We start from the raw sequence: 25,078 nt of genomic DNA, 5'->3' as shown, positions 1-25,078 counted from the left end.
GCAGCCCGTTTTATGTCGTGCATGAAGAATTGGGGATGCCTTTCCTCTCAGATTTACTGGCTTTCCGTTACCTGGATTTGTGGCTTAATATTTGGGCTGAGCAAGAAAATACACGTAGCAAAGACGTCCTACGGGAATGCCTTTCACTTGACCATGTCTCAAGCATCCGATGGCTCCACTATATAAGAGTTCGCCTCTCCAGGGTAGGTAGGAACTATTTATTAACCCTAAGCGCATATGTAAGAGGGACCTTTCTCTGGTCAAAGAGTTTTTTTTAAGAATGAGCCGCTGTGATAGAGAGGGAAATGAGTGGTGTAAGCCTAGTGTGCGTAGGTACATTGTGTTAAAAACTGTACCAACCACCGAACCTTATCTTGTAGGGCTTAAAAGCATCCATGATCGTTTTCTATTGACCCGGTTTTGGCTCAACCTCTTCCATTACCTCTTGGTACACCCTCGTGCCTCCCACAGAGGCCTGTGCCTCATGTCCTGTGGCTGCAACGGTGAGTCTCCTCAGGAAATGATGCACTTTATAATGTTTTGTAGTTTTTATGCTGTCCCTAGAAAGGTATTTATTATTCCCATTCTCAAAAAAGTGGGTTTTAGGCGGGTGAGACCAGCTCTTATCTTTTTACAACTCCTCTCTAAAGACACTGTTTTGCATACGATTAACTTTTTACGGGTCGCTGTTAGACTCAGGTCAAACTGCAATTAACTTCTGTACTGTAATTCATGAATTTGTACTGTAATTCATGAATTTGTATCTTGTGTTCTGATTAACTTGGACATATTATATTTGTCAATCTGTAACTTGGAAGATGTTTCATCATTTTATGTATGACTTTTATGGTTTTCTTTTATAAAACCGAATAAAGTTTGTTGATAATAACCACTAGGGGATTCATTTACAGGGTAGCATGGTATCCCTCACATTAACTCCAGGAGTCACAGTCTCCACAATGTACATGCTTTGTTCCCCCTACTCTAACCTTACATATACCCCCAATCACCTGCTCAAACCTCTCCCTGCTGATGCCAATGTGGTACTCCGTCATCCCGCAGACCATATTTTTGGCCCCTTTGAAAGTGCCCATACAATAAAACTGCTGCAGTTGTAAATACATATCAACTACCATTTGTTGTGTTTGAACATTTTATTGAATAATAAGACCTAATAAACATAAGCTGATTATTAAAGCAAAACATTCAGTTGCTATACACATGAGACAAAAGTTGTACATAAAAATCAACATACTGTAACACAGAAAAGTTATGTAGAGCACAATTCTTAATTTTGTGCAATCTTTAAAGTTCAACAATAGAAACGTTCATGAAGAACGGGAAAGGAAAGAAGGTGGGATACAGAGATTTCATTAATGTAATGCTTCCTACAAATAGAAAAACAAATTCTAATTATTTTCCTTAAGCAATAAAGTCTGCACATTAAAATACTAAGAAATATATTGAACAATGAACATTTCATGCGTAATTAGAATTTAATTTGAATATGTTAACCTCCTCAGCATTATTTGACTCATGATTACAACCTGAATGCTTTCTGGAAAGGAACCGCCTCATGCGGTTCAAAATCACATCTTTTGCAACAATAGGATTAAAATGATAAACTTGAATTTAAATTCAATTTACTGATTTAGGCCTTTTTGGAAATCAACAATTTTAAATATATACAAAATCCACACGCTTTTGCTAAATTGTCACCTAAACTTGAATTCAATCCTCCTTTTGATTAAACACTTCCCATTCCAGCAAGCATCACCGGACCACTTGATGTTATCTTCAAATTAGTAATAATGTTTCGGATGGCAACAATAATAAATATGTTTAGAATGTTAACTCCGAAAGCAAAAACATGCCATTTCTGAATCATGGTGCACAATAAAATGTAGGAACAGAAAGGCATCTTTAGGTGTACCATTCATTAAGGTTTGACCAGGCTTGAAACTAGAATTCCTGAACATTTGGATTTAAATGTCATATTTTAAAAGAGTTCAAACAGACCCAGCACGAGCTCCGCGAAAAATAGAAGATGACTGAATTGTACTTAGAGAAAATGTGCTGATAAGTAATCTATTGATGTAAAATACAGTAGTCAGGCAATGCTTGTGGATCTAATCTATTCAGATTTTAACTCCATAGTTTGTTCAATAAGTTGACTGAGCATAATACTTGAAGGTCCATCTCTCAGATCAGTTATATTACAGATTTAGTTGCGATAACACTAATAGAGATCATTGATAAATAGATTTTAAAAGCCATGGGTGGGATTGACCCTTGCTCTAAATCTTGATTATTGTCTGCAATGGAAACCAGTACAAACAGATCAAATCTCAAAGCATTGAATATGTTTATTATAGTGGTTTAGAGTAAACCCAGATGACACACATTGTTCCTGAAACTCAGAAAATGTATCTAAAGATTATGATTACATCCTATTTTATGTAAAGAGACTGCTTTGGCTGCTTTCCTGTTTAAGTGACGACATTTGCAAATATATTTAACAAAACATTAAAGCTGGATGTCAGCAATTCTGTCTTTAAGTATTGTATAAGAGTTATGTGTGATGGTTTTTATTTGATCTGAAGCAACACTAACACTAAATAGGTACGTGCACCGGTTATCATTAAACTAACATTATTAGTAAACTTAATTTGGAGGGAATTGAGAAAAATAGCCTCAGGTACCAAGGGTTTTATTGTTTAAAAAATCCACTGGTTCAGTAATTCACAAGAGTTTGTAAATGCTAAACCCCTTTTTTAAATGTACTAAGCCCATTTAACAATTCAGAATTTGGAAGGGGAATGTTAATAGTTTCCCTTCTGAATATTTAATACATCCTTAAGGTATGTATTAAGCTTTGAAACCATATGTGGGCTGAAAACAGTAACAGGAGTTAGTAACCCAAGAGGACATTTGTAAATCTGAAAGTAAAATGGGGTTCATTAAAAATGCCTTTATTTAAAAGCAATCACAGACACAGTAGTATGCTGACTCTACAAGCAACCACTTTTACCAAATGGATTATTAATTCATGAACTTCAGTATTTCCTATATTGCTAATATTTTTGTAATGTTGTGTAAATATTTGTTCCTGTTATTTCCCATTTCAATATTGTAATGAAATGTACCTATTATTTATGTCAAACATATTGAAATATCTTTATCACAATTTTTGGGTCATTCTAAAAAGTGTTTTCACTCTCTAACTTGAAGCTTCCTAAGAAAAATACTGATGCGCAGTTCCTGGTTTCTCACTAAACAAGCACAATATTGATTTGAGAGAGGTGGGTATTGTAGTCATACGCACTGGGGTTAGTTTAGAAAAGAGAAATATAGAACTTCCTTTATCTTTAGAAATAACTAGCAGCCCGTCCCGACGTTGTCCGGGTATGAATTGCTGCCGGCCAGTAGTATATTGTTTCGTAGGATTTCGTTTTGATAGCATTTCTTATCTGTGACAGGCCTGTGAAACGCTCCGATTCACAGTGCACTGCTGATGCACTTAAGAGTGCGCGTTCAGTAGTGTGTGAACTCGAGTTTCCCTACTTTATTTTCCTTGCAATATTATATAGCGCGAACTCGACAACATGGCATGAGCACAATTTACATTACAGAAGAACACATTGATTTGTGGCAGGCACGGGGAGACAAAGCGATTTGCTTGGAATCACAGGATGTTGAGCTGATGCCGAGATTCTAACGTAGCTCCCCATCTCTAAAGTTCGCAATTCTAGAACTTGTGGTGGGAGGTGTGTCTAAAAGTGTATGTCGGTGATGGGCATCAATGAGAGAGACCTGTGCATTTTTCCAATTGGTGGTGAAAAAATATGAGTATGTTGCTGGAGATGTGGGCCGCCGTGCCACCAATGTACTTACGGGGGAGGGTAAACACCCATTATTCCGCAAATTTCTTTCCGCATACCATCACTCTGCATACTTTCATTACGAAAGTACCATGACTCCGCAATGCCATTATAATGCATGACATTACATTTTATATGCTTTTACCACGCATACATTTACAACGAAATTTGTTATAAATGCATGAATGGTAAAAGCATATTTTTAAAAAATGTTTGGATAAGGCAAGAATGGGTATAGGGGTATATGTTTTGGGGTACTGAGGTATATGTTTTGGGGTGTTTGGGTATTTTAATGGTTCAGATATAGTTTTGGGTTATGGGGTACAGGGGTATTTTTAGGGTTCAGGGCTAGGTTTGGGTTTTGGGGTACAGGGGTATTTTAGGGTTCAGGGGTAGGTTTGGGTTTTGAGGTACAGGGGTATTTATAGGGTTCAGGGCTAGGTTTTGGTTTTGGGGTACAGGGGTATTTTTAGGGTTCAGGGGTATGTTTGGGTTTTGAGGTACAGGGGTATTTATAGGATTCAGGGCTAGGTTTTGGTTTTGGGGTACAGGGGTATTTTTAGGGTTTAGGGATAGGTTTGGGTTTGGGGTACAGGGTAGATTTATAGGGTTAAGATGGGTTAGTGTTTAAGGGTGTTGGGGTTTTTTATAGAGTAAGGGTGGGTTATGATTATGGGGTGCAGGGGTATTTAAAGTAGGGGTGGGCGGAATTGGCGCAAACTTGGTACAATAAATCCGCAATATTTCGTTCAGTCAGATTTCCAATTATTTAAACAGAAACCTCATATATTCAAGGTAAAATAACAAGTATTTCTACATGCTAAAATGCATATAGTCATTTCACAAGAGTGAAATTAGCTTCCAGCAAGCAGTGAGAGAGGTGATGATTTTGAGATCAAGCCCCTGCAAACCATTATGGGACGAGATTAGCAGTGGGTAGTGAATATTATAGTATCCAAATAATTCTACAAAGAGCTGCAGTTCACCTCGTTCTCCCCAGTTGTCCCCAAGAGGCAAATGCAATAGCATTTAAAATATTATACATCAAGCTGCAGTTCACCTCATGTCCCTAGATGTCCCTGATGATGCAAATGCAATAGCATTTAAAATATTATTTATCAAGCTGCAGTTCACCTCGCCGTCCCTAGATGTCCCTGATGAGGCAAATGCAATAGCATTTAAAATATTATACATCAAGCTGCAGTTCACCTCGTCGTCCCAAGATGTCCCTGATGAGTAAAATTCAAAAACATTGAAACCCTTTCATGAATGCTAAAAATTATGCTAAGCTTATCCCATAATGCTTTGCAGGGTCTTTTAGTTGTATTTTTGCCCATAACTGTGCTTGGGGTGGTTCTAAGAGAATGGGACCACCACTGAATTACTATTTAAAGGGAGCAGGAATGTATAGAACCTGGGAAGAAAAAACAACACTCGTGACGGAATGCCCCCAGCGATTGTCACGCCCCCAGCACACACCCACAGCACAATGAAGACACGCCCAAAAGGGACTACTTTGCTGGCACGGTTCTTTTACATTTTAAATGTATATGGTGGGCGTCTGCATAGCCTATGTCCTTCTGCTGCAAGTGCCCTTTCCAACGCTGTATTGGGTGTTGTGATTGGTGCTGTGGTTCCCGAGTTTACCTGGCCAAAAGGTGCAAGTTCTCTCTTTATAATACTAGTATAGATAAGTGCATAAGTTTATGTTCAATAATTTCAGATAATTTACAGATAAAGATATCAGATAAAGATCCCCTAATTTTTTATATCTTGTGGTATCAAACATCTGCTAGAATTAACAGACTTCTCTTCTAGATAAATCCAAGTTTGAGAAGGTATTAAATGCGATTATCAACTTTCTGTTATTTTAACACATTTTCTCAGTGCACAGAGTATTTTCCCTACATAGATCACAACATTTCATGCAATGGTCTGTGCTTGAACGTACAATGAAGGGGTAAAAATGTATTTCTACCACAATCAAGAAACCCTTGGGTCTCTGAGGATTACTGTTTCAAATGAAGACCTAGCTAAGATGAAATATCCCTCACCCACCATAGTTGGCATGCTTCCTTATTAGGAATCTCCATGCACTGTGATACAACCCCCTCACTGAGAGGGAGGAGTTCGGGCATGTTTTGTCGTAAAGAAAGGTATACTAAATACCACAATAATGAGCTCAGGGTAGTGTGGGCAGCAGAGTGAAAATTAAAACTTGCTAAAGGGTATGTGGTTTCCATTATTTGTAAGCCCCTGGGCCAGGATTAAAAACAGGGCACTGTGGGAGAAACATATATGCACTGTTAGAGTCAATAAGAGGTCAACATGTTTCAGCATATTAACCCTCCAAAGAGGTGTTTGCGGCATTCTTCAGGACTTAATCAAAAGTTCTGCTGCTCAATGTACTCAATCACTAACAAGCATTGGCATAGCCAATAGGTCTCACCTTTGAGGCCTTATAAGTGTTTAGTCATGCAGATCCAGCAACAATGTAAAATAATTTCTGTTAAAAAAAAGACTATAAACTAACTAAGCTAGACGTGACTTTGTAACTGGTTAATCAAACGTTTCTGAAGGTTTAGTGTATATAAACGACTCCTTTTTTCTATGGTGTCTCATAAAATTGATGCTCTTAATTTTGGTAAAAGTACATAATGTCAACAAATTCAATACTGCTTTTAAATCAATTTACTTTTGAAAGCTTGAAGTGAAAGACAATTCTAAGTGGCATTTGCTTATGAGTAGGCGCTAATGACTATTTCCGGATGACAATGTAATTAGCATTTTTGTATAAGCTGTGTTAAAAGTATGGGTAGGGAAAATGGCTATTTTGGCCAAAGGCTCCCCTTTCTATATGCATGCTAGTTCTAATTTGTAAACAGAATCAAATTTTTTTATGTGGTACACTGTAATGTTAGATGAATCTATTTTACCCTTCTGATAAGTAAGGGATGACGATGAACTGTTTTTCGTCCCTGGTTTTAAACGGGTTCAGGTTGGAACAGACGAGGTGCTGGTTGACTCTGCCTCAGATAATAGTTGTTTCCCGCATGCTGCTTTCATGCGACCTAAATCCCTTCAGTGCAAGAGGCAGGCTGCATGCCTGCAGATATGGCCAGATCAGTACTTGGCTGTTTCGGTTCTCCAGTTGTGCTAGAATAAAAGCTGGTAAGGGCAGGGGCTTAGCTTCCTATTAGGGCAGCAGGTGCGGTGGCACCAGGTCCCAGATGCCTTAAAGGCCCACTGAACCCTGATAACTGCTGTTTGTCACAGTTCAAACAGAGGCCTGAGGGGCCCACAGAACAATGATTACTGATGTTTTCCACAATCCAAACAGAGGGCAGGGGTCGCATTTCCTTTCTTACCTTGAGGCCCAGGGCACACTGGCTAGGCCACTGGTTAAGGATGCAGAGGGGAAGAGGTGGCAAGACAGATGGATTATTTAAACAGCTCGACGATGACTTCATGCCTGGGTATTACAGTATTCATCGCAATTAAAGACTGAAGCAGGAATAAATCTCATAATATAGGAAGGCCTATGTACAAATGCAGCTCCATCAGACAGGTCGGGAACGCCTAATGGCTTTGAACTTAATAAAGCCACATTAATCACTGGTCTTGAAATGCAAATGGCAGCATTAGACACACAGAGGTGTAATCTACGTAATCTCATTATGTTCAGGGTACGGGAGGGTGTTAAGGGAATAAAGCACTTTGACAAAAACATTTCCGCCACCTTAGAAATTCAATCTTCCTTGACCTACCCTAGTATACAAGTAGTACCACATTCTTTGTATACCTGAATTAAATAGGCACAGAAAATTTACCATATTTAAAGACCCAGTTCAGAATTACAGGGAAGGTGCACTGTCCCAGACTACACAATGGTGCAGTCTTCGGCGGGTGCTGTCATCCCACACAGGGGGAGTACAACAAATTATGCTGGAAAAAACATGTGGTGCCCCAACGTAAGCGCAGTTGTAAACCACCATTCTGCTTACATAGTAAAGCACCTGGCAGCTATGAGATGAGGTGGCACGTTTCCCCTGCAGGTGGTTGGGGTCTGTCACCATCCTGTCAGGTGGGGGGTATACAATCAGTGCGCCTCCTTACTGCTTGTCTCCCTCCGCCACGCAATTTCATCACAAATCTCGTCCCCTTTTGGCTACAGAGGGGTTTTTCAACACTGCCAGCGCCAGACCCTGCTGCAAACCCAACAGGTCTCCCAGTTCTTTCATGGCCATGGCACATAAAGGCAAAGTCCGGGATATCATGCCACTGAGTGACCTGCTGCTACAACTGGTGCAGCTGCAAAACCTGTTTGTGTCCTTCCAGACGATGACTCACCCTATTGTTGGCAGAATCCAACATTTTCTCCAGTGAATTAGATCATGCCAGTGGCAGACCCCTCTCCCTATTCCACCCAGACTTAACAGTGGTGACGGATGTATCACTTCTGGGTTGGGAAGGCCATATGGGAGACAGAGACTAGGGAACCCTTATCACCGGCAGAGACCCAACTCCACAACAAGCTGTTGGAGTTGCGAGCATTTCACTTGGCGGTGAAGGTCTTCCGGCCCACCATCACAGGAGGGCTGGTGCAGCTTCTCACAGACAAGACAGTCAATGACGATGGCCTCATTAGGAAGTGTCACACTTGAACTTGTTTGACAGTGAGACGAGGATTCACCTGCTGCAGTTGTTTGGTCCGACGAACGGGCGCTGGAACTGCTTAGTTGAATGTGAGTTCCTCCCAGGTACGGTGCCCCGAGATACAGAAGAATCCGTACTGGGTTGTATTGAATATAGTTGAGAAGCATATTGGAGAGGCGGCGATCTACCGTCCTGATGAGACCACGGTAATTAACTGGAACGGTCGAAACATTGACTATACAGGGACTATTTCATATAAATTATGTCTTCTAAGAATCGCCTTTGCATAACTTCTATTGTACGAAAGTATTTTCAGCCCTGTTTTTGTGAACAAAATGTGGATCGGACGGTTTTATCATCATATCACTTTCATCTTGAGCCCTGCGCAGTCATCACTCAACACTTTATATATACACTTGCTGCAGAGAATACAATTAGAATTTTTGGAAATGAAAAGGCCTCATTTGAATTCAAATCATGATAAAAATTGTGAATTAATATCTGGCCAGGGCCTGTATATGTGATACAGACCTGTGAGATAATGAACTCACAGACCCCTGTATTTGTTCACAGTGCACATGGGAAGTGCTTCTATGCGTCTACGCTTGTCACTTCTGGAGCAGAATGACATCGACACTGAGCTGCATGATGTCTCCTACTGCATGTAGCAGGACTGCTTTAAAGTTTGAGGATCCAGTCTGGTGTGTGGGGAATATTCACAGGGTGAGGAATCTGCAGGTAAAGGAGTATCCACCAGAAAGAGCGTTACCGAAGGCAAGTAACTGGTTTGTTATGTTTTCCTGCTGTTGTATATTATCTAATTCTGGGTGGTGAACTCAGCGGAGCTCGTAGAGTCCTAAAAACTCAGCTCCATGGGGCGTAGCAAGGTCTAGTTGGCAAGGAAAATCAACCTCCTGGCGAGATTTCTCAAAGTTGGTCGTCGGATTTCTCAATGCAAGTGGGTGCGGCAGGTCACAACCACTCGCATTGAGAAACCTTCCTTCACATTGACAAAGCTGCAGCTCGAGTAGAAGCAACTGCACCCTCTTGTGCTTCACATGGTGCCTTTCGCGATTATTTTTACAGGGCGGGACAAACACCCCTGGATCAAAATCACCAAGAAGAGCATGACCCTAACGCACTCCGCTGCTCGCGGAACTCCGAGTAGAGCGCCAGAGTTTTTTTGTCACTTTGAGGGATTTCTTCATTGAGGAACTCTACCTAATTGTGGATTTTGTTGCAATTAAAAAAACTTCAAGGCCTGAAATTTCTTTGGAGGTTGCATGCAGGCAGCCTAAGTTATCCTGCAAGAGTTTCTTGATGAATCCTATTGCAACTTCAATATGTGCTCTCTCATCTAAAATCAGGTTGTTAGAAGCTTTTCTACAACTCAGGATACGCCTTACTTTTCACCTGGTGTGGATGCATTTCTCATGTTTAGTGAGGTCTCCTTTCTGAGTATACCGTTTCTGTCTTTCCCCTCCTGTATAAGGCTTTAGTCCAGTGTGAATTCTCTCATGTGAAATGACATTGTATTCGTGATTGAACCTTATCTGACATTCAGAACACACATAAGGCTTTTTTCTCCCTTGTGAGTTTGCTCATGACAAGTGAGAAGTAATTTGTAACCAAAACTTTGCTTGCATTTCGAGCACTCATGAGGTTTATCCCCCGGTTGGGATCTCTCATGAAGCATAACACTGTCTTTCAGATTCAACCTTTTATGGCATAAGGATTTTCTCAAGTGTGGAGTTTCTCATGGTGAGATAGCGTTTTTCTCTGGAGCTTTTCTGGCATTCAGAGCACTCATAAGGTTTTCATCAGTATGGAGTCGCTTTTGGTTAGTGAGGATGTGCCTGTCAAATAGGAATTTCTGGCATTCACAGCGTTGGTAATGTTTTACCCGTGTGTGCGTCTGCTCATGTAGAGTGAGATTGAGTATAAAATTGATGTTTTTCTGGCGTTCTGAGCACTGAATTATTTTGATGGTGTGTTTTCTTATGGCGCTTGTAACCATCACTACCTCTGAATATTTACCTTTAGAGCACTGATAATTTTATTCACCAGTGTGGATTCTCACATGTCCAGTGAGATGCGATTTACGGCTGAAACATTTTAGGCATTCGGAGCACTGATAAGGTTTTTCCCAAGTGTGGATTCTTATATGCTGAGTGAGATTGCTTTTTTCACTGAAACATTTCTGGCATTCAGAGCACTGATAAGGCTTTTCCCCAGTGTGGATTCTTATATGCTGAGTGAGACTGCTTTTTTCACTGAAACAATTGTGGCATTCAGAGCACTGATAAGGTTTTTCCCCAGTGTGGGTTCTTATATGCTGACTGAGACCACTTCTTTCACTGAAACATTTGTGGCATTCAGAGCACTGATAAGGCTTTTCCCCAGTGTGGATTCTTATATGCTGACTGAGACCGCTTTTTTCACTGAAACATTTGTGGCATTCAGAGCACTGATAAGGCTTTTCCCCAGTGTGGATTCTTATATGCTGAGTGAGACTGCTTTTTTCACTGAAACATTTGTGGCATTCAGAGCACTGATAAGGTTTTTCCCCAGTGTGGGTTCTTATATGCTCAGTGAGTCTGATTTTTTCACTGAAACATCTGTGGCATTCAGAGCACTGATAAGGTTTTTCCCCAGTGTGGGTTCTTATATGCTGAGTGAGATTGCTTTTTACACTGAAACATTTGTGGCATTCAGAGCACTGGTAAGGTTTTTCCCCAGTGTGGGTTGTTATATGTTGAGTGAGTTCTATTTTGTCACTGAAACATTTCTGGCATTCAGAGCACTGAAAAGTTTTTTCCCCAGTGTGGAATCTCACATGTGCAGTTAGAAGTGATTTAAATTTGAAATCTTTTGGGCATTCAGAGCACTGATAAGGTTTTTCCCCAGTGTGGGTTCTTATATGCTGATTGAGACTGCTTTTGTAACTGAAACATTTGTGGCATTCAGAGCACTGATAAGGTTTTTCCCCAGTGTGGGTTCTTATATGCTCAGTGAGTCTGATTTTTTCACTGAAACATCTGTGGCATTCAGAGCACTGATAAGGTTTTTCCCCAGTGTGGGTTCTTATATGCTGAGTGAGATTGCTTTTGTAACTGAAACATTTCTGACATTCAGAGCATGGATAAGGTTTTTTCCCTGTGTGGGTTATTGTATGTTGAGAAAGACTTCCTTTGTTTTGGAAAATTTTCTGGCATTCAGAGCACTGAAAAGGTTTTTCCCCAGTGTGGGTTTTTATATGCACCGTGAGTTCGCGTTTTTCACTGAAACATTTCTGGCATTCAGAGCACTGATAAGGTTTTTCCCCAGTGTGGGATCTTTTATGCCGACTGAGAACGCTTTTATCACTGAAACATTTGTGGCATTCAGGGCACTGATAAGGTTTTTCCCCAGTGTGCGTTCTTATATGCTGATTGAGAACGCTTTTTTTACTGAAACATTTGTGGCATTCAGAGCACTGGTAAGGTTTTTCCCCAGTGTGGAATCTCACATGTGCAGTTAGAAGTGATTTAATTTTGAAATCTTTTGGGCATTCAGAGCACTGATAAGGTTTTTCCCCAGTGTGGGTTCTTATATGCTGATTGAGACTGCTTTTGTAACTGAAACATTTGTGGCATTCAGAGCACTGATAAGGTTTTTCCCCAGTGTGGGTTCTTATATGCTCAGTGAGTCTGATTTTTTCACTGAAACATCTGTGGCATTCAGAGCACTGATAAGGCTTTTCCCCAGTGTGGATCTTTCTATGCCGTGTGAGACTACTTTTTACACTGAAACATTTCTGGCATTCAGAGCACTGATAAGGTTGTTCCACAGAGTGGGTTATTGCATGTTGAGAAAGGCTTTCTTTGTTACAAAACCTTTCCTGGCATTCAGAGCACTGATGAGGGTTTTCCCCAGTGTGGATTCCTATATGTTCAGTGAGATAAGATTTACGTCTGAAACTTTTTTGGCATACATTGCACTGAAAGTGGTTTCCCCCAGTGTGCATTCTGTCAAATTCTGTGAGATAAGATTTAGGGCTGTATCTTTTTTGGCACATGTAACTTTTTTCCCCAACTTAGGTTATTTTACCTTGATTGAGGCGGTTTTGAACACTGAATTTGTTCTCACAGTCATTGTTTTTATAAGGTGTATTCCTAGAGTTAATATCTCTATGTTTCGTTTTCTCTTGCTTATATGCCACGGTAAGAGGGAACCTGATTTTAGAGTCGGGCTTGTTTAGATAATGTTCAGCATTTATCTCTATAAGAAATTGTGTGTAATCTTCTTAACACTTGAATTGAGCAAAATATGTCTGTAAGCAGCCCTGTAACACATGTTGAAATGTTTCTAGCAGATAATAGTCTTTAGGTCTAGCCTCTCCGGCAGCAACTTATTTTGTGACTGAAAATTTTCTCAAATCTATTTGTATAGGTTCTTAGCAATGCAGTGATAAGGTGTTAGTCTGATATTTAATGATTAAACTGATAAGTACCTTTTTGCACTGACATAATGGCAGTAACTGAGGGCGTTAGAACGTGCACAGTACTGTTGTGGATCATTAGTCGCAGAACATCAGTTCCTTTTACCCTTTCTATGTTTGGTGTAAGGTTAAGATTTGTAGTTCTGAAGACGAGGATTTATTTACATTACCTATAGCGTAACGGTGCGCATTTAATCCATTTTTATCTTTAACAGTTTTACATATCCCTCATGCACAGCAGATAATGTTGAGGCAATTTACATAGAATTACAGAACAGTACACAATAAAAAGGAAACAATCTGAGATGGTCATGAACACAATAAAGTAGTGAGTTTTTAAGGTTTTCGCAAGAGTGAGCAGAGTGGGTCGTGGTTTTCTACCCAGAGGCAGATAGTCTCGGTTGTTGAACAAAGGTGATTTTCCAATCTTTTGGTTGTTAACGTGTCAGCTTCGGAGTCTTCTCTCAGCGTCTTTTCTTTGATGGTCTGCAGAAGAAACTTTTTGTTATAACTTTCTTTTATGCAGTGTGTGCTTCCTCTCTGGAATTACATGATGTTTTAGATGAAGGTTATTCTGTGCACAGATATGGCTTTGCTCTGGGTTAATGGAATGCTAAATTAGAGACTTCACTTACAGTATAGTACTTTCCTCGTCTTCCACTTCCTCGCCACACCTAGATTTGGGAAATTGTTTAAACGTAGAATGCTGGATGTCCTTCAGTTTTTCAAAATAATCCTTCTTATGGCACTGACTTCAGTTGCCTGGTGCTAAATCTTGCTTTCTTCGTCAGTAATTTCAATCACCTATAGTATTAAAATTAAATAGTTAATACATGAAAATTTCCAAAAATATAATTTACAAGCCAAATCAATGCAGAGTTGCAGAATTTTGAAAATGATGAGCAGAGTGTAGAATAGTAGCCCGAGAGTACTTGGATGTAGGAGTGAGGATTTATAGAATTTTCAACATTTTATTAAGCTCACAAAGGATACATGCACCCTATGAACTTGTAACATAGATTCCCAAAGGCAACCTAATCTATTGTGTGCTGCGAGGACTATGCCTAGACATATCCCTCAACTATGGTCCAGAGTATGAATCAAGGGCAATGAAATTAAGGAGTACTTTCATGTGCTCATTTTATTCCACCTGATTATCAGTTGTTGGGTTTTTCTGCACCTGGATGTACCGGGTGCAGAAAAACAGGACACAATTTTTTTCCAGACAGGAAAATTAGACTGAAAAGACGCACAAGACTCTGGGTGCAGCAGAAGCAGCCAAGACTTATGCTGTTGTTTTACAAACTGGGAGAAACACACAATTCTTCCCTTTGTTGGACATTTCTTTACCCTTTCCTCCCCTGCTTCACCCATCGCCCCCCCCAACCAACCACATGCATATATCTACCACCTGCTTAAAACTAGTGGTAAATAAAAGCAGAAAAACACTATGAAATAGAGAATGGCATGTGGTTTGACAGGCAGAAGAATCTGTTCCTCGTGGCAACTCCCCAGTCCATGGCGTCAAACTTGTGACTGCACGTTACTGGGGTAAATGTACCACAAAGTAAAAAAACAAAACAATTACATGAGATTTTTCTGACACCCCAGTACTGTGCAACTTCGAACAAGGGACTATGAGAAGTCTTGGACCGGTCCTGTGACCTGGAGGGTCACACCAAGTGTGCCCTTATTTAAGGCAGAGGACTGTCATGGGTTTAACAGCTAGAGCGGTGATGGCAATGAATCCTGTTGTAAGGATCAATAGCCTGATGAGATCTTTGCATCATGGTTAGTGGAGTGGCGTCCTACTGACACACGTATGTAATGCTCCATTTCTATGCCTGTGCCCAGACTTTGCACTAACATCAAGTGTGTGTTTAGGGTGTTCGTGTGCGTAGCATAAAAGCAATGTGAGAGTGCGACAGGATAAACCGCATCTCCTGCCTGCCAGTTGTGTATGCAAGTGGGACCATCTATCCCTCTTTTAAACCCTAGTTCAAAGTCCTCTGTTACCAAGGAATAATGTGCTCTACAAAGTACTCAGGGGCCTGCTGTGCCACTAGGGATTGTGTCAGCCTGACAGTCTATCTAAGTCGAGGGGACATCACCTGCAGGCAGAATTACTTAATAGAGAAGCTGTGTATCTGTCCTGAAGAGCCTAGAAGTCTGCCTAGAATCTTGCCTGTCTTGTAAGAAAGGGAAGGGAGTTTGACTATCCAGCAGGAGGACAAGGCTGTCCTGGAAGAAGCAGGTCTGACACATCCCCGGTACTTGTAGGGCGGGCCGGAGAGCCATCCAGCAGGACCAGCAGTTCAAGGCAGAAAATAAAACTCTACAACAACGTGATTGTTGAGGCCCAGTAGGACGATTGTGTGCTGCCAACAGGCCCGTTCAAGGTTGCATTTGCCAAATTCCTAACACAACAGGGTCTGAATCTACTGGCTTCCTGAAGAGCCTGTGTTGGGCTTTTAGCTGCTAAATTTCTGACTACTCTGTGTCAGAGGCCCATGAGGGACTACAACTACTCCAGTGTCGAACACCCTGTCTGAGCTTACGCCTGTGGTCCAGCCGGCCACAGTGTGGGCTTAATTGCTGACGGTCGGGCCTCCAGAGGGGCTGCACTTACCGACAGGCCAGGTGTGACTGCTACCTTGGGACTGCTGATCTTCAGGCAAAGGCAAAGAAAAGACAGAGTCAGTGCCCTACTGTATGCAGCCTTACATCCAGGACAAAAGCGCTCCACAATAGTCTGCTGGTCGGTCACTGCTCTCTTGAGTGCTCGGGCGTGCCATTCAAGTGCCGGGAAACAGGAAAGAGACCCAGACAAGACTGACTCATCCTTTGGAAGGATAAGACGCTTACGACAGAGCATACACGCATTGGGGTGACTGGAGTGACAGAACTGCACCTATACTATATTCATGATACTCCTAAATGCCCCTAGAGGAGAAGAGGGTATGAGAACCAGACGCACCTGCCTGCAGCACATGGTAGTCTGGCATGCCTGCACCATCCTTTCACCCAGACTAGCCATAAAGTTGATTTTAGAGCTGCTACGCACATAGCAGGGGGAATCTCAGACCATTCGCTGGTGGAGGTGCAACTTGATGGTCCGGTTGTGGACTTCATCCTACCCCCAAGGGTTGATCCGTGATATTTAAAAGACAAGACGTTCAAAGCTCATATGAGAGATAGAGCAGAATTCTATTTTAAGGAGAATGGGCGGCCTGTTGAATCAGCTTGCGTGCTATAGGATGAATTCAAGGCAGTGATTCGAGGCGAGACACAAGCCTTGATTGGGAGAATGTCGAAGGAACGTAAATTGAAGTGCGAGGCTCAGGACAAGGAATATGCTTTCCTGGAGGTTCGCTTGGTAAGTGGGGAATCAGTTTCTCTCCCATTACACCATCAACTGTAGCAGCACACATTAAGAGCACTAATGGAAAATAGCGGGCACTCATGCGCTGGCTACCCAGCATTGTTTCTATGATGTCGGTGATAAAGCCAATGAGTTGCTTACATGGTTAGAGAGACAAGACATAGGACGGAACTGGATCCTTGAGGACACAGACAACAAGGGGACGGAAATACTGTAAGAGACTTCCTGAAAGACCTGACCCTGCCAATGCTAACAAATAAGGACCTAGACGCACTAGACCAAGACCTGACAGTAGACTAAATAAATTACACAATAGGAACCTTGCAAACAGGGCAAGCGACTGGACCTGATTAGCTCCCGTTAGAATTATATAAAAGCATGATGGATAAAATCAGAGAGTACCTCCAGAGTATATGAAAATAAGGGTGTCTCCCGGAGGACCAAAGAACATCTGAGGTGGCGGTCATCCCAAAAAGGACGAACCGGCAACTGAGTGTGGGTCTTATAGACTTATCTCCCCACTTAATATTGAGACTAAGGTCCTTGCGAACACCCTGGCAATCTGCCTGCGGACTGTATTTGCAACAGTGGTTCATCCTGATCAATCGGGCTTTATACCACACCAGGGAACATGCTTAAATCTCCGACACCTTAATGGAGTACCACATGCAACAGGGGATTCCTTTGCTGAACCAGTGGCGCTGCTATTAAGCTCTTGTATGTGGCCCCTTTAGCGAGCATGCGCCTCAATAATACAGTCTACCGAGTCTTTGCCGTCCGACAGGGATGTTCCTTGTCTCCTATGCTCTTCACACTTGTTTGGGTTCACCAGGACCTCTCAAATGGGGTATTCCAAGTGATCAGGATATATTATCAACTGGAAGAAGTCCTTAATATTCCTGCTGGTGGCAGGGACCCTGCGGCTGCAGTCTAGGTGCACAGTTCGGGGGGCACTACATGGCTTTAATTATTTGGTTGTATTCATTACAAGAGAGCACAGGCAGGAACATACTCCCGAAATTAGACCGTCTTCGCTGGGATGCCCCACACTTGCGGACGCTCCCGCTCTCCTTACTGGGCCAGGTGGCCCTATTTAAAGTGATGACCCTCCAGGGTCTCCTGTACATTGTGCAAAAAATGTCCTTTAAGTTCCCACCAGACATTTTTTTTCAAAAGGTAGTCTGAGAACTTCAGCTTCTGTTGTGGGATGGTGGCACGTCACGCTGAGTAAGGTGCAGAGGGGAGTTCAAGGTGGACCGGCGGTCCGGAGTATTCACAAGTATTACTGGGCCACGCAGCTGGTGGCAGTCAACAACTGGGTTTTTGCGGACTGTGAGGAACCTGCTTACCGGGTAGATAGATTGGCCATGGGCAAGAGAGGTTACCCCACCCCGGTGCTGTATTGAAGAAAGTATGAGTGCACCCTACCTACTCATACCCAAACATTGTTAAGGGTGTGGAAAGAGGCTACCAAGTATTTAGGCTGGGAAGGTAAGCTGACTGAAATTACTCCACTGTATGATGGTGATCTCATAAGTGCAGTGGGAGGATTGCAGCGCTTCACAAAATGGGGATTGATTAGCTTATAACGGCCGGGCGATGTGTGGGGGGACAGGCACTTGTGTCCTTCACGATCCTACAACAAAGGTATGAATTAGGTGACTAAAAACAGTTCTGACATTTGCAGGTGGCCACGCTCTGCAAAGTCACATCCGGGAAGGGGAGCAGTTGCCGGATGCACCCCTACTGGAGGATCAGCTACTAATTGATCTCCTGACCGAAAAAGCAATCTCAACCATCTATAGGAAGTTGATCTACAATTCTCTGGATGCCGTGGGGACGCAGAGAGCTGTGTGGGAGAGGGATCTAGGCACGCTTGGCGATGGCGATTGGGTGGAGGCCATTCAGGATGCTAGGGAGGAGGCATTTAGAACTCATTTTTGTCTAATTTAACTGCAGATACTGATACTGCCAAATCAATGACCCTGTTTACATTAAAGGGCAGATTGAACTCAGAGCTCAACAACAGACTCGATTTAATAAATGACCAGCACGCTGCTTATCTTGCCAAGACACAGGTACTTTGTAAATCTCTTTTTATTGAACTAGTGCTCAATCGATGGTGTTGACACCGAAAATACGGTGCACATTAGTGAGAGTGATTAGACCAAAAACACAAAGTCTGCAAATATAGAGTGAGTAGCATAGCTTGGCTTGTCCTGACACTCCCTGGCCAAATCCCACTACATAAAACTAGATTGCCCTTTATCGAAGGCAGGTAGTCCTCCCAAGGTTCTGGGGGTCGCTGGGCTGCAAGACGACTTAACTTTTGGTTCAGGATCATCCAGGGATGCAGACAGGCCAGTATGACTGGGACCAAGACAATAGTTCCCTCCAGATCCACACCAGCAGAGAAGGCTGCAGTGCCCTTAGGTCGCCAAGAACTGAAATTCAGGGTCTGGGGATGCCACCTTAAATCTTGATTTAAGGGTGTTACAAGGCAGTGACAGGTAATGGGCCCCTTTCCTGGGGTGTCTATACCCTCTATCATGCCCACCTCCTGTGGGAAGGGGGCACAGTCCTAGCCCTGATTGGATAAGTCCCATCATCTTCAGGATAGTGGGCACTACAAAGTGTACTTCACCTCGCCTCCAGCACCTGAGGGATGGAGTTAACAGAGGCGGCGGGGGGCACACCTCCTGTTCTATCTAAGGTTTCCCACCTGTCATTGCACCTAAAAGGGGGTGAGGACAGAAAGATCGCTTGCTCCCTCTAACAGAAGAGGCTGGGGTCGCATTACCAAGGCGGCAAGGCCTTTGAAAATCCCTGCCACAGATGGCTCTGCCTGACCAGGGGGAGGTGTGAATACCGCCACTCAGGAAAGGCATTGTTATCAACCTCAGAATGCACAGGCACTCTACCCATGAGGACAGGACACTGTCTGGTGGTAGCAGGCTGGCTCAGGCCAGTCGATGATCACACTAAGGATTGGTAGATCTTAGGGGACCCCTCTAAGGGGCACTCTGTGCGCAATTTTTAATAAATCGGACACTGCAATCAATGCAGGTTTAATATGCTGAGATGTTTGGTATCAAATATCCCATATTTCAGAGAAACCTTCATGAGGCTGGGGAACTCGTAATGACAAGTGTCCAGCCAATGTACTTACTATAGAGCTTGCCTGGTCACTTGCAATATCCCGGAATTGACAAGGATATTGCAGGGGCATATCTGCTCATGCAGATATGCCCTCACAGGAGATATCCATAAAGCAGCGGGCACTATAAGGCCTGCTAGAGGGGTGTCTTACCGATATCTCAGACAGTCCCTATGGGCATCGCATGCAGGGATGTGTGCCATGTCGACTCTTCAGTTTTGTCTGCACCAAGACACACAGCTGCAGTGGCAGTATGTATGTGTGTATGTATGTATGTATGTAATGTGATTGGTGAGGGGTCCCTTAGGGTGGCATAATTTGTGCTGCAGCCTTTAGAGACCCTCTTTAACAACAAGGCCCTTGGTACCAGAGGCATCTTTTACAAGGGACTTATAAGTGAGCTAATGGGGTGACAATGGTGGAAACGACAGGTACACTTAAGGGAAGGAGATCGGGCTCATGGAACCTGGTTGGCAGGGACCCTGTGCACTTACAGTCAAAACTATATGATTTTCCCGGTAAAAAGTGAAGGCTAACCATGTCCAAAACAGACCCTTTCCTACATTGAGACATTTTTCCTAGGACAGGGAAAACTCTACAGCAGGTCTTGCTCACAGACCTTATACTGTGACTGCCACTACTGAACATTAATCTTGAACTGTTAAAGCAGGGCCAGGATCTGTACAGGAGCCAATGAACAGGAGGGCAGCTCACCAGATAATAGAAGTCTTCTGTCTTCACACTCACAAAGAGAGAACAATGGAGTTGCTTGGCATTTATCTACCCTTAGCTAAGCCACATGATAAAGGCAGTAGATCAGGATGATTCTCTTCGATCAGAAGTAGCTCTCACTATTGAAAAGGCGAAGACCCTGGTATAACACAAACGCAGACTTGCGGTTAGTCTCTACCAGGACATGTAGTAAACTATTAATTTATGTATCTGTAGGATTAGATTGCATTGCAGGTTAATTCTTATGGCACTATTTTCCACACACAACATACAACATAGATTCCTCACGTCCGCCCCCTGATGAAGGGAGAACCCCCAAAATGAATTGGGCAGACTGAATTTGAATTTACTTGCGGAACAGTGGATTTTGAAAGTGATTCTATGAGAATAAATATGCTTAAACTGGAATACAAGTGGATTTGCTTCCAAGGGAAGGAGACATTGATGCACTTTTACGGGTACAAGCTGTGGAGCAGGAGACACAGACCAGATCTAGTCTGGCGCTATATAAACAACTGTAGCCACACACATCTCCCTTCTGGCACGCGATGAGTGGATTACATAAATACGACAATAATGAATGAAAAATACACGGCATGCATAGACAAGGTTTGCTATGTAACCTCTGGACTCCTGTAAACCTAAACAAACACCAGTAATCAGACACTAGGGACATCACCTGAAGCGCCTAAGATTTTCCTTTTGTTTGGTATCTTGTTTTTGGGAGGTGGGTTTTTAGGATAAGCTATTTTTGGGTGTGTCTGGGGTTGGGGTGTGTCAGGTAGCCCCTGTGGTAGACGATGGGATAGAGGATAAGGAGTGCCATGGCATCCCTTCATATATTTCTCCCCTCCTATATACACAGTCCCCTTTTACCAGTTGCCCACTTTGCTGTCATCAAGAAGTGGAGAGAGGGGAATCGGCAGGCAGCCCCTTTAAGCCAAAGCAGAGTACGGACATCAGAGGATACACGCTTAAAGAAGGAGGGGTGGAAAGCGCGTCAGGTTGGTCAGTAGTTGATCCAGCTGCACGCAGCACAGGAACGCGAGGCGGAGAAACCAGCGGGGGAAGACGGGAAAGACAGAGAAGGCCTAACAGCCTTCCGAGAGAGAGAACCGGCGCCCAGGGGAGGTCACAGCTTGTCGGCGAGCAGAACACCCGAACCTGGCAGAGGAGGGAAAGCCTAAGCAGAACACCAGACCTCACTGAAGGACGCGGAGTTACCACGCCACGGCCCCGGGGTGATGTGGCTCTTCCAGGTGCGTGGGCGTCTACGGGGCTTTTGGAAAGGGGCTGAGTAAGAGAGGGACGGGAGGGGAGGCTGAGGGGTGAAAGGGACCAAGGGAAAAGGAAATAAGTGAGACGGAAACAAAGACAAGAGCAGAAATCATCAGCTACTCTTTTTCTTTTGGTTGCTCCAACCTCTACACCCTCCCTTCACATTTATGCATAGCTATTATTTATCCCTCACATCCTCCCTTGACTAAACCATAAAGCAAAAACACTTACCTGAGTCTTTTCCTTCTGTCCGAGGGACGACGGCGGCCGAGGCACACCTAAGGGACTGAAGAGGAAGACCCTGTGGGAAAGAAGAATATAACAGAGACAATCAATCATTGTGACTTCCTGTAATACTAATAAAAAATGCATACAAAGAAATTATTCAATGCAGTGTGCTCCTTCTTGACCGACTCTTCTACAACGGGGAGCTACATACTTTCCCTACAGGAAATGGGAGACAGAAACACAGAGATCAACAGACACACACACACGGGAAAGCATAGTAGGAAAACGCTCTATACAGTTTTTATATGCTTGCATATGTACATTGTTTTAGAAAGATGGTGGAACTATTTATTCTGTTCAATGTGCTTATTTTGCTAATTATTTTTATCTGCTTCTATTATCATTGCAGTTCGGGTTGGACTGTTCCCATTAGGTACAGGGTCAAGACTGATTTGCATATGGCCATGTCTGAACTGGGGTGGCTTGGTGATCAAACTAATGATGGATTTACCCAGATCTCTTGACTGGGGGTGAATGTTTTGATTTGTTCTGCATTCCGTCCATCAATTGTGTGCTTTTGCTCTATTATCATTGCAGTACATAAATTCTATACAAGAATAATGATGGTTCAATTAATAATGAAAACGCTAATGTTATGTTATTTTAATTTGATATCGCACATGAAGTACCCCTAAGCAGAAACTACTTTAAGGAGAAATTTACAATTGGAACGTAGAACCACTCAATCTTTGTGAAGTTGAAAGAAAGGCTCTTGTATAGTTAATGCCTGAAGTTCATCAACTCTCCTTAGTGAGTTTATCGTTATGAGGAAAGCAACTTTCCATGATAGGAATTGTAACTGACATTTGTGCATTGGTTCAGAAGGCGGGCCCATTAGCCTTGGAAGAACTATGTTTAAGTTCCACTCTGCAGCAGGGGGAATACGGGACGGTATAACCCTTTCTAATCCTTCCATGAAGACTTTAATCACTGGTACTCTGAAGAGAGGTAGGTGTTGTCTATTTTGCAAGTATGCAGCTACGACTCCCAGGTGTAAACAAATGGATGTGTAAGTGAATCCACATTGCTGTAAATGCAACAGTTAACAAATGATGTTCTGCACAAACGCATCAAGATGATTGATATTGTTGTTCTTACAATAGGCAACAAAACGTTTCCATTTGCTGCATAACATGCTCTAGTAGTAGGCTTTCTAGCTTCCTTGAGAATATTCATACAGTCTGGTTGTAGTTGTAAATAACCAAACTCTATGACTTTAGGAGCCAAATCGCTAGGTTGAGTTCTCTGGGAATTGGATGTCTGCTTTCTCAATGGCTCTAAGTGAGGAGACAAGATGTGAGATGTAGCTTTTGATGTGGAACCACTGAGAGTTCTAAGGATGAGAGTACCAAGGTTGACAAGAACATGTGGGGGCTATTAAGATCAGTGAGGGACATTTGTCTGAGCTTCCGAACTATAAATGGAATTAGCAGGAGAGGCGGAAAAGCGTAAGCAAATATCCCTGACCAAATCATCCATAGGGCATTGCCTTCGGATGCTGGGTGTGGGAACCTGGATGCAGAGTTTGGGCATTTTGCGCTGTGTACTGTGGCAAACAGATCTATCCCTGGAAAACCTCAGTTTTGAACCTAGGGAGAAGAACTTGGGGATGAAGTTCCCACTTGTGTATTTGCTACCTGCGTCTGCAATCTGATGGTCTACTCCTGGGAGGTGTTCGGCTAGGAGATAGATTTTCTGGCAAATCGCCCAATCCCAAATGCTTTGTGCAAGGTGCGACAGCTGGAGAGAGTGAGTCCCTCCCTATTTCTGTAGGTAGTACATTGCTGTCATGTTGTACGTGTGAACTAAGACAGTCTTGCCTACAAGTTGGGTGAGAAAGGCTGAGTGCTAGAAACACTGCTTGAAGTTCCAGGTAGTTGATGTGGAGACGTTTGTGTTTGTCCGACCGCAGCCCCTGGACTTTGTAATGTTGAAGGTGGGCACCCCAACCGGTTACTGTGGAATCGGGTCTACGAAAGGCCGCCCTTTTGCTAAGTTTTGAGGGTTCCACCACTGCAGCGAGCGATGGTTGCCGCTGTCTACCAACACTAGGTCGGGGTCGCAAATTGCGAGGCTCATTAATATTAATGAGTCTCCCACAATTTGCGAGCCCATTGGGAATGCCAGCCCTACCAGGGATGGTGGCCTGCTGGGCTCAGCAGACCACCATGTCTGGGACTGATTTTTAATAAAGCAGCTTTTTTTTCTTTCTTTTTTTTAAATGCAGCTCGTTTTTCTTAAAGGAAAACGGGATGCATTTTAAAAATATTAAACGTTCTTGTTTCATTCTTTAAGGGCAGGCACCACTGCCTGCCCTTAAAAAATATTTTTAGACACAGTCACAAAGTGGAAGGGGTACCCTGGGGACCCCTTCGAAATTGCGACTGCAATGCCACCCTCTTGAAGAGGGTGGTCATTTGCAAGTGTTTTGCGACCGCAATTGTGGTCACAAAACATGTACAAATAGCATTGCGGACGCAATTAGGGAGGAAATGACCCTTCCTAATTGCGACTCGCAATTCCTAAATAGCGAGTCGCAAATAAACTGCGACTCGCTATTTTGGAATTGTACATGGCCAACAGTGATTTTGCATGTGCAAATGGGTTCCCAAACCCGTTTGCGCATGCAAAATCACGTCATATATCTGGCCCCCTGTGATTGATTGCACTGACTCACCACTGACTCACTAGACATTGTTGCATGTGAACAGGGGCGGCTGGTGACATTTTAAAGTGGTGAGACGCAACCTGATGTGCATACTGCACAGTAGCGAGCGAGCCCGAACCCCATAAGGGGGGTTTGGGGGGGAAAAAATCATGAATTTTCAAGCAAATTTGAGATACCAGGAAGGTTAATAAAGCAATTGTGAAAAGTGCAGTTATTACATTAATAGATGACATAACATAGGTAGCTGCTTATTCAGTATAACCACAGAGCTTCATACATTCCGTCCTATTACGCTCAGGTGCTGAATTCAGACTATAAGACTTTCATGAAAATCTCAGCTCTAAGACCTTGCTGACTGGGATATGGACTCTCGGGTGCAAATGGCACATAGAATCCCATTACATCCTTGTCCAATACTGTAGGAGAGTAGGGTCTGCTATCCTATGGTCACCCCAATTTTTGCTTTTTGCTTCACTGGTTTTCGACTTACTGAGGCTGTGGGCCTGCTAATCAGACCCCCAGCCTGCTGTTCTCTCTCTAAATTTATAATACATGT

The 25,078-nt window shown here is 42.9% G+C and overlaps 1 protein-coding gene across 1 annotated transcript in view; it reads right to left on the bottom strand.

The window, feature by feature from the left end:
* Positions 1–25,078, bottom strand: part of LOC147737728 (uncharacterized) — a 259,549-nt gene that overhangs the window by 114,757 nt on the left and 119,714 nt on the right. Inside the window, 3 exon segments of the mRNA XM_086924967.1 lie at positions 10,618–13,503; positions 13,653–13,821; positions 21,798–21,867. Coding sequence (XP_086781093.1) covers positions 10,618–12,594 — 1,977 coding nt within the window. The 5' untranslated portion in view covers positions 12,595–13,503; positions 13,653–13,821; positions 21,798–21,867.

This window comes from Lissotriton vulgaris, chromosome 1_1, assembly GCF_964263255.1.
Source record: "Lissotriton vulgaris chromosome 1_1, aLisVul1.2, whole genome shotgun sequence".
Classification (NCBI taxonomy): Eukaryota; Metazoa; Chordata; class Amphibia; order Caudata; family Salamandridae; genus Lissotriton; species Lissotriton vulgaris.
The sequence above is the reverse complement of the archived record's forward strand: the minus strand, read 5'-3'. Positions and strand labels throughout refer to the sequence as shown.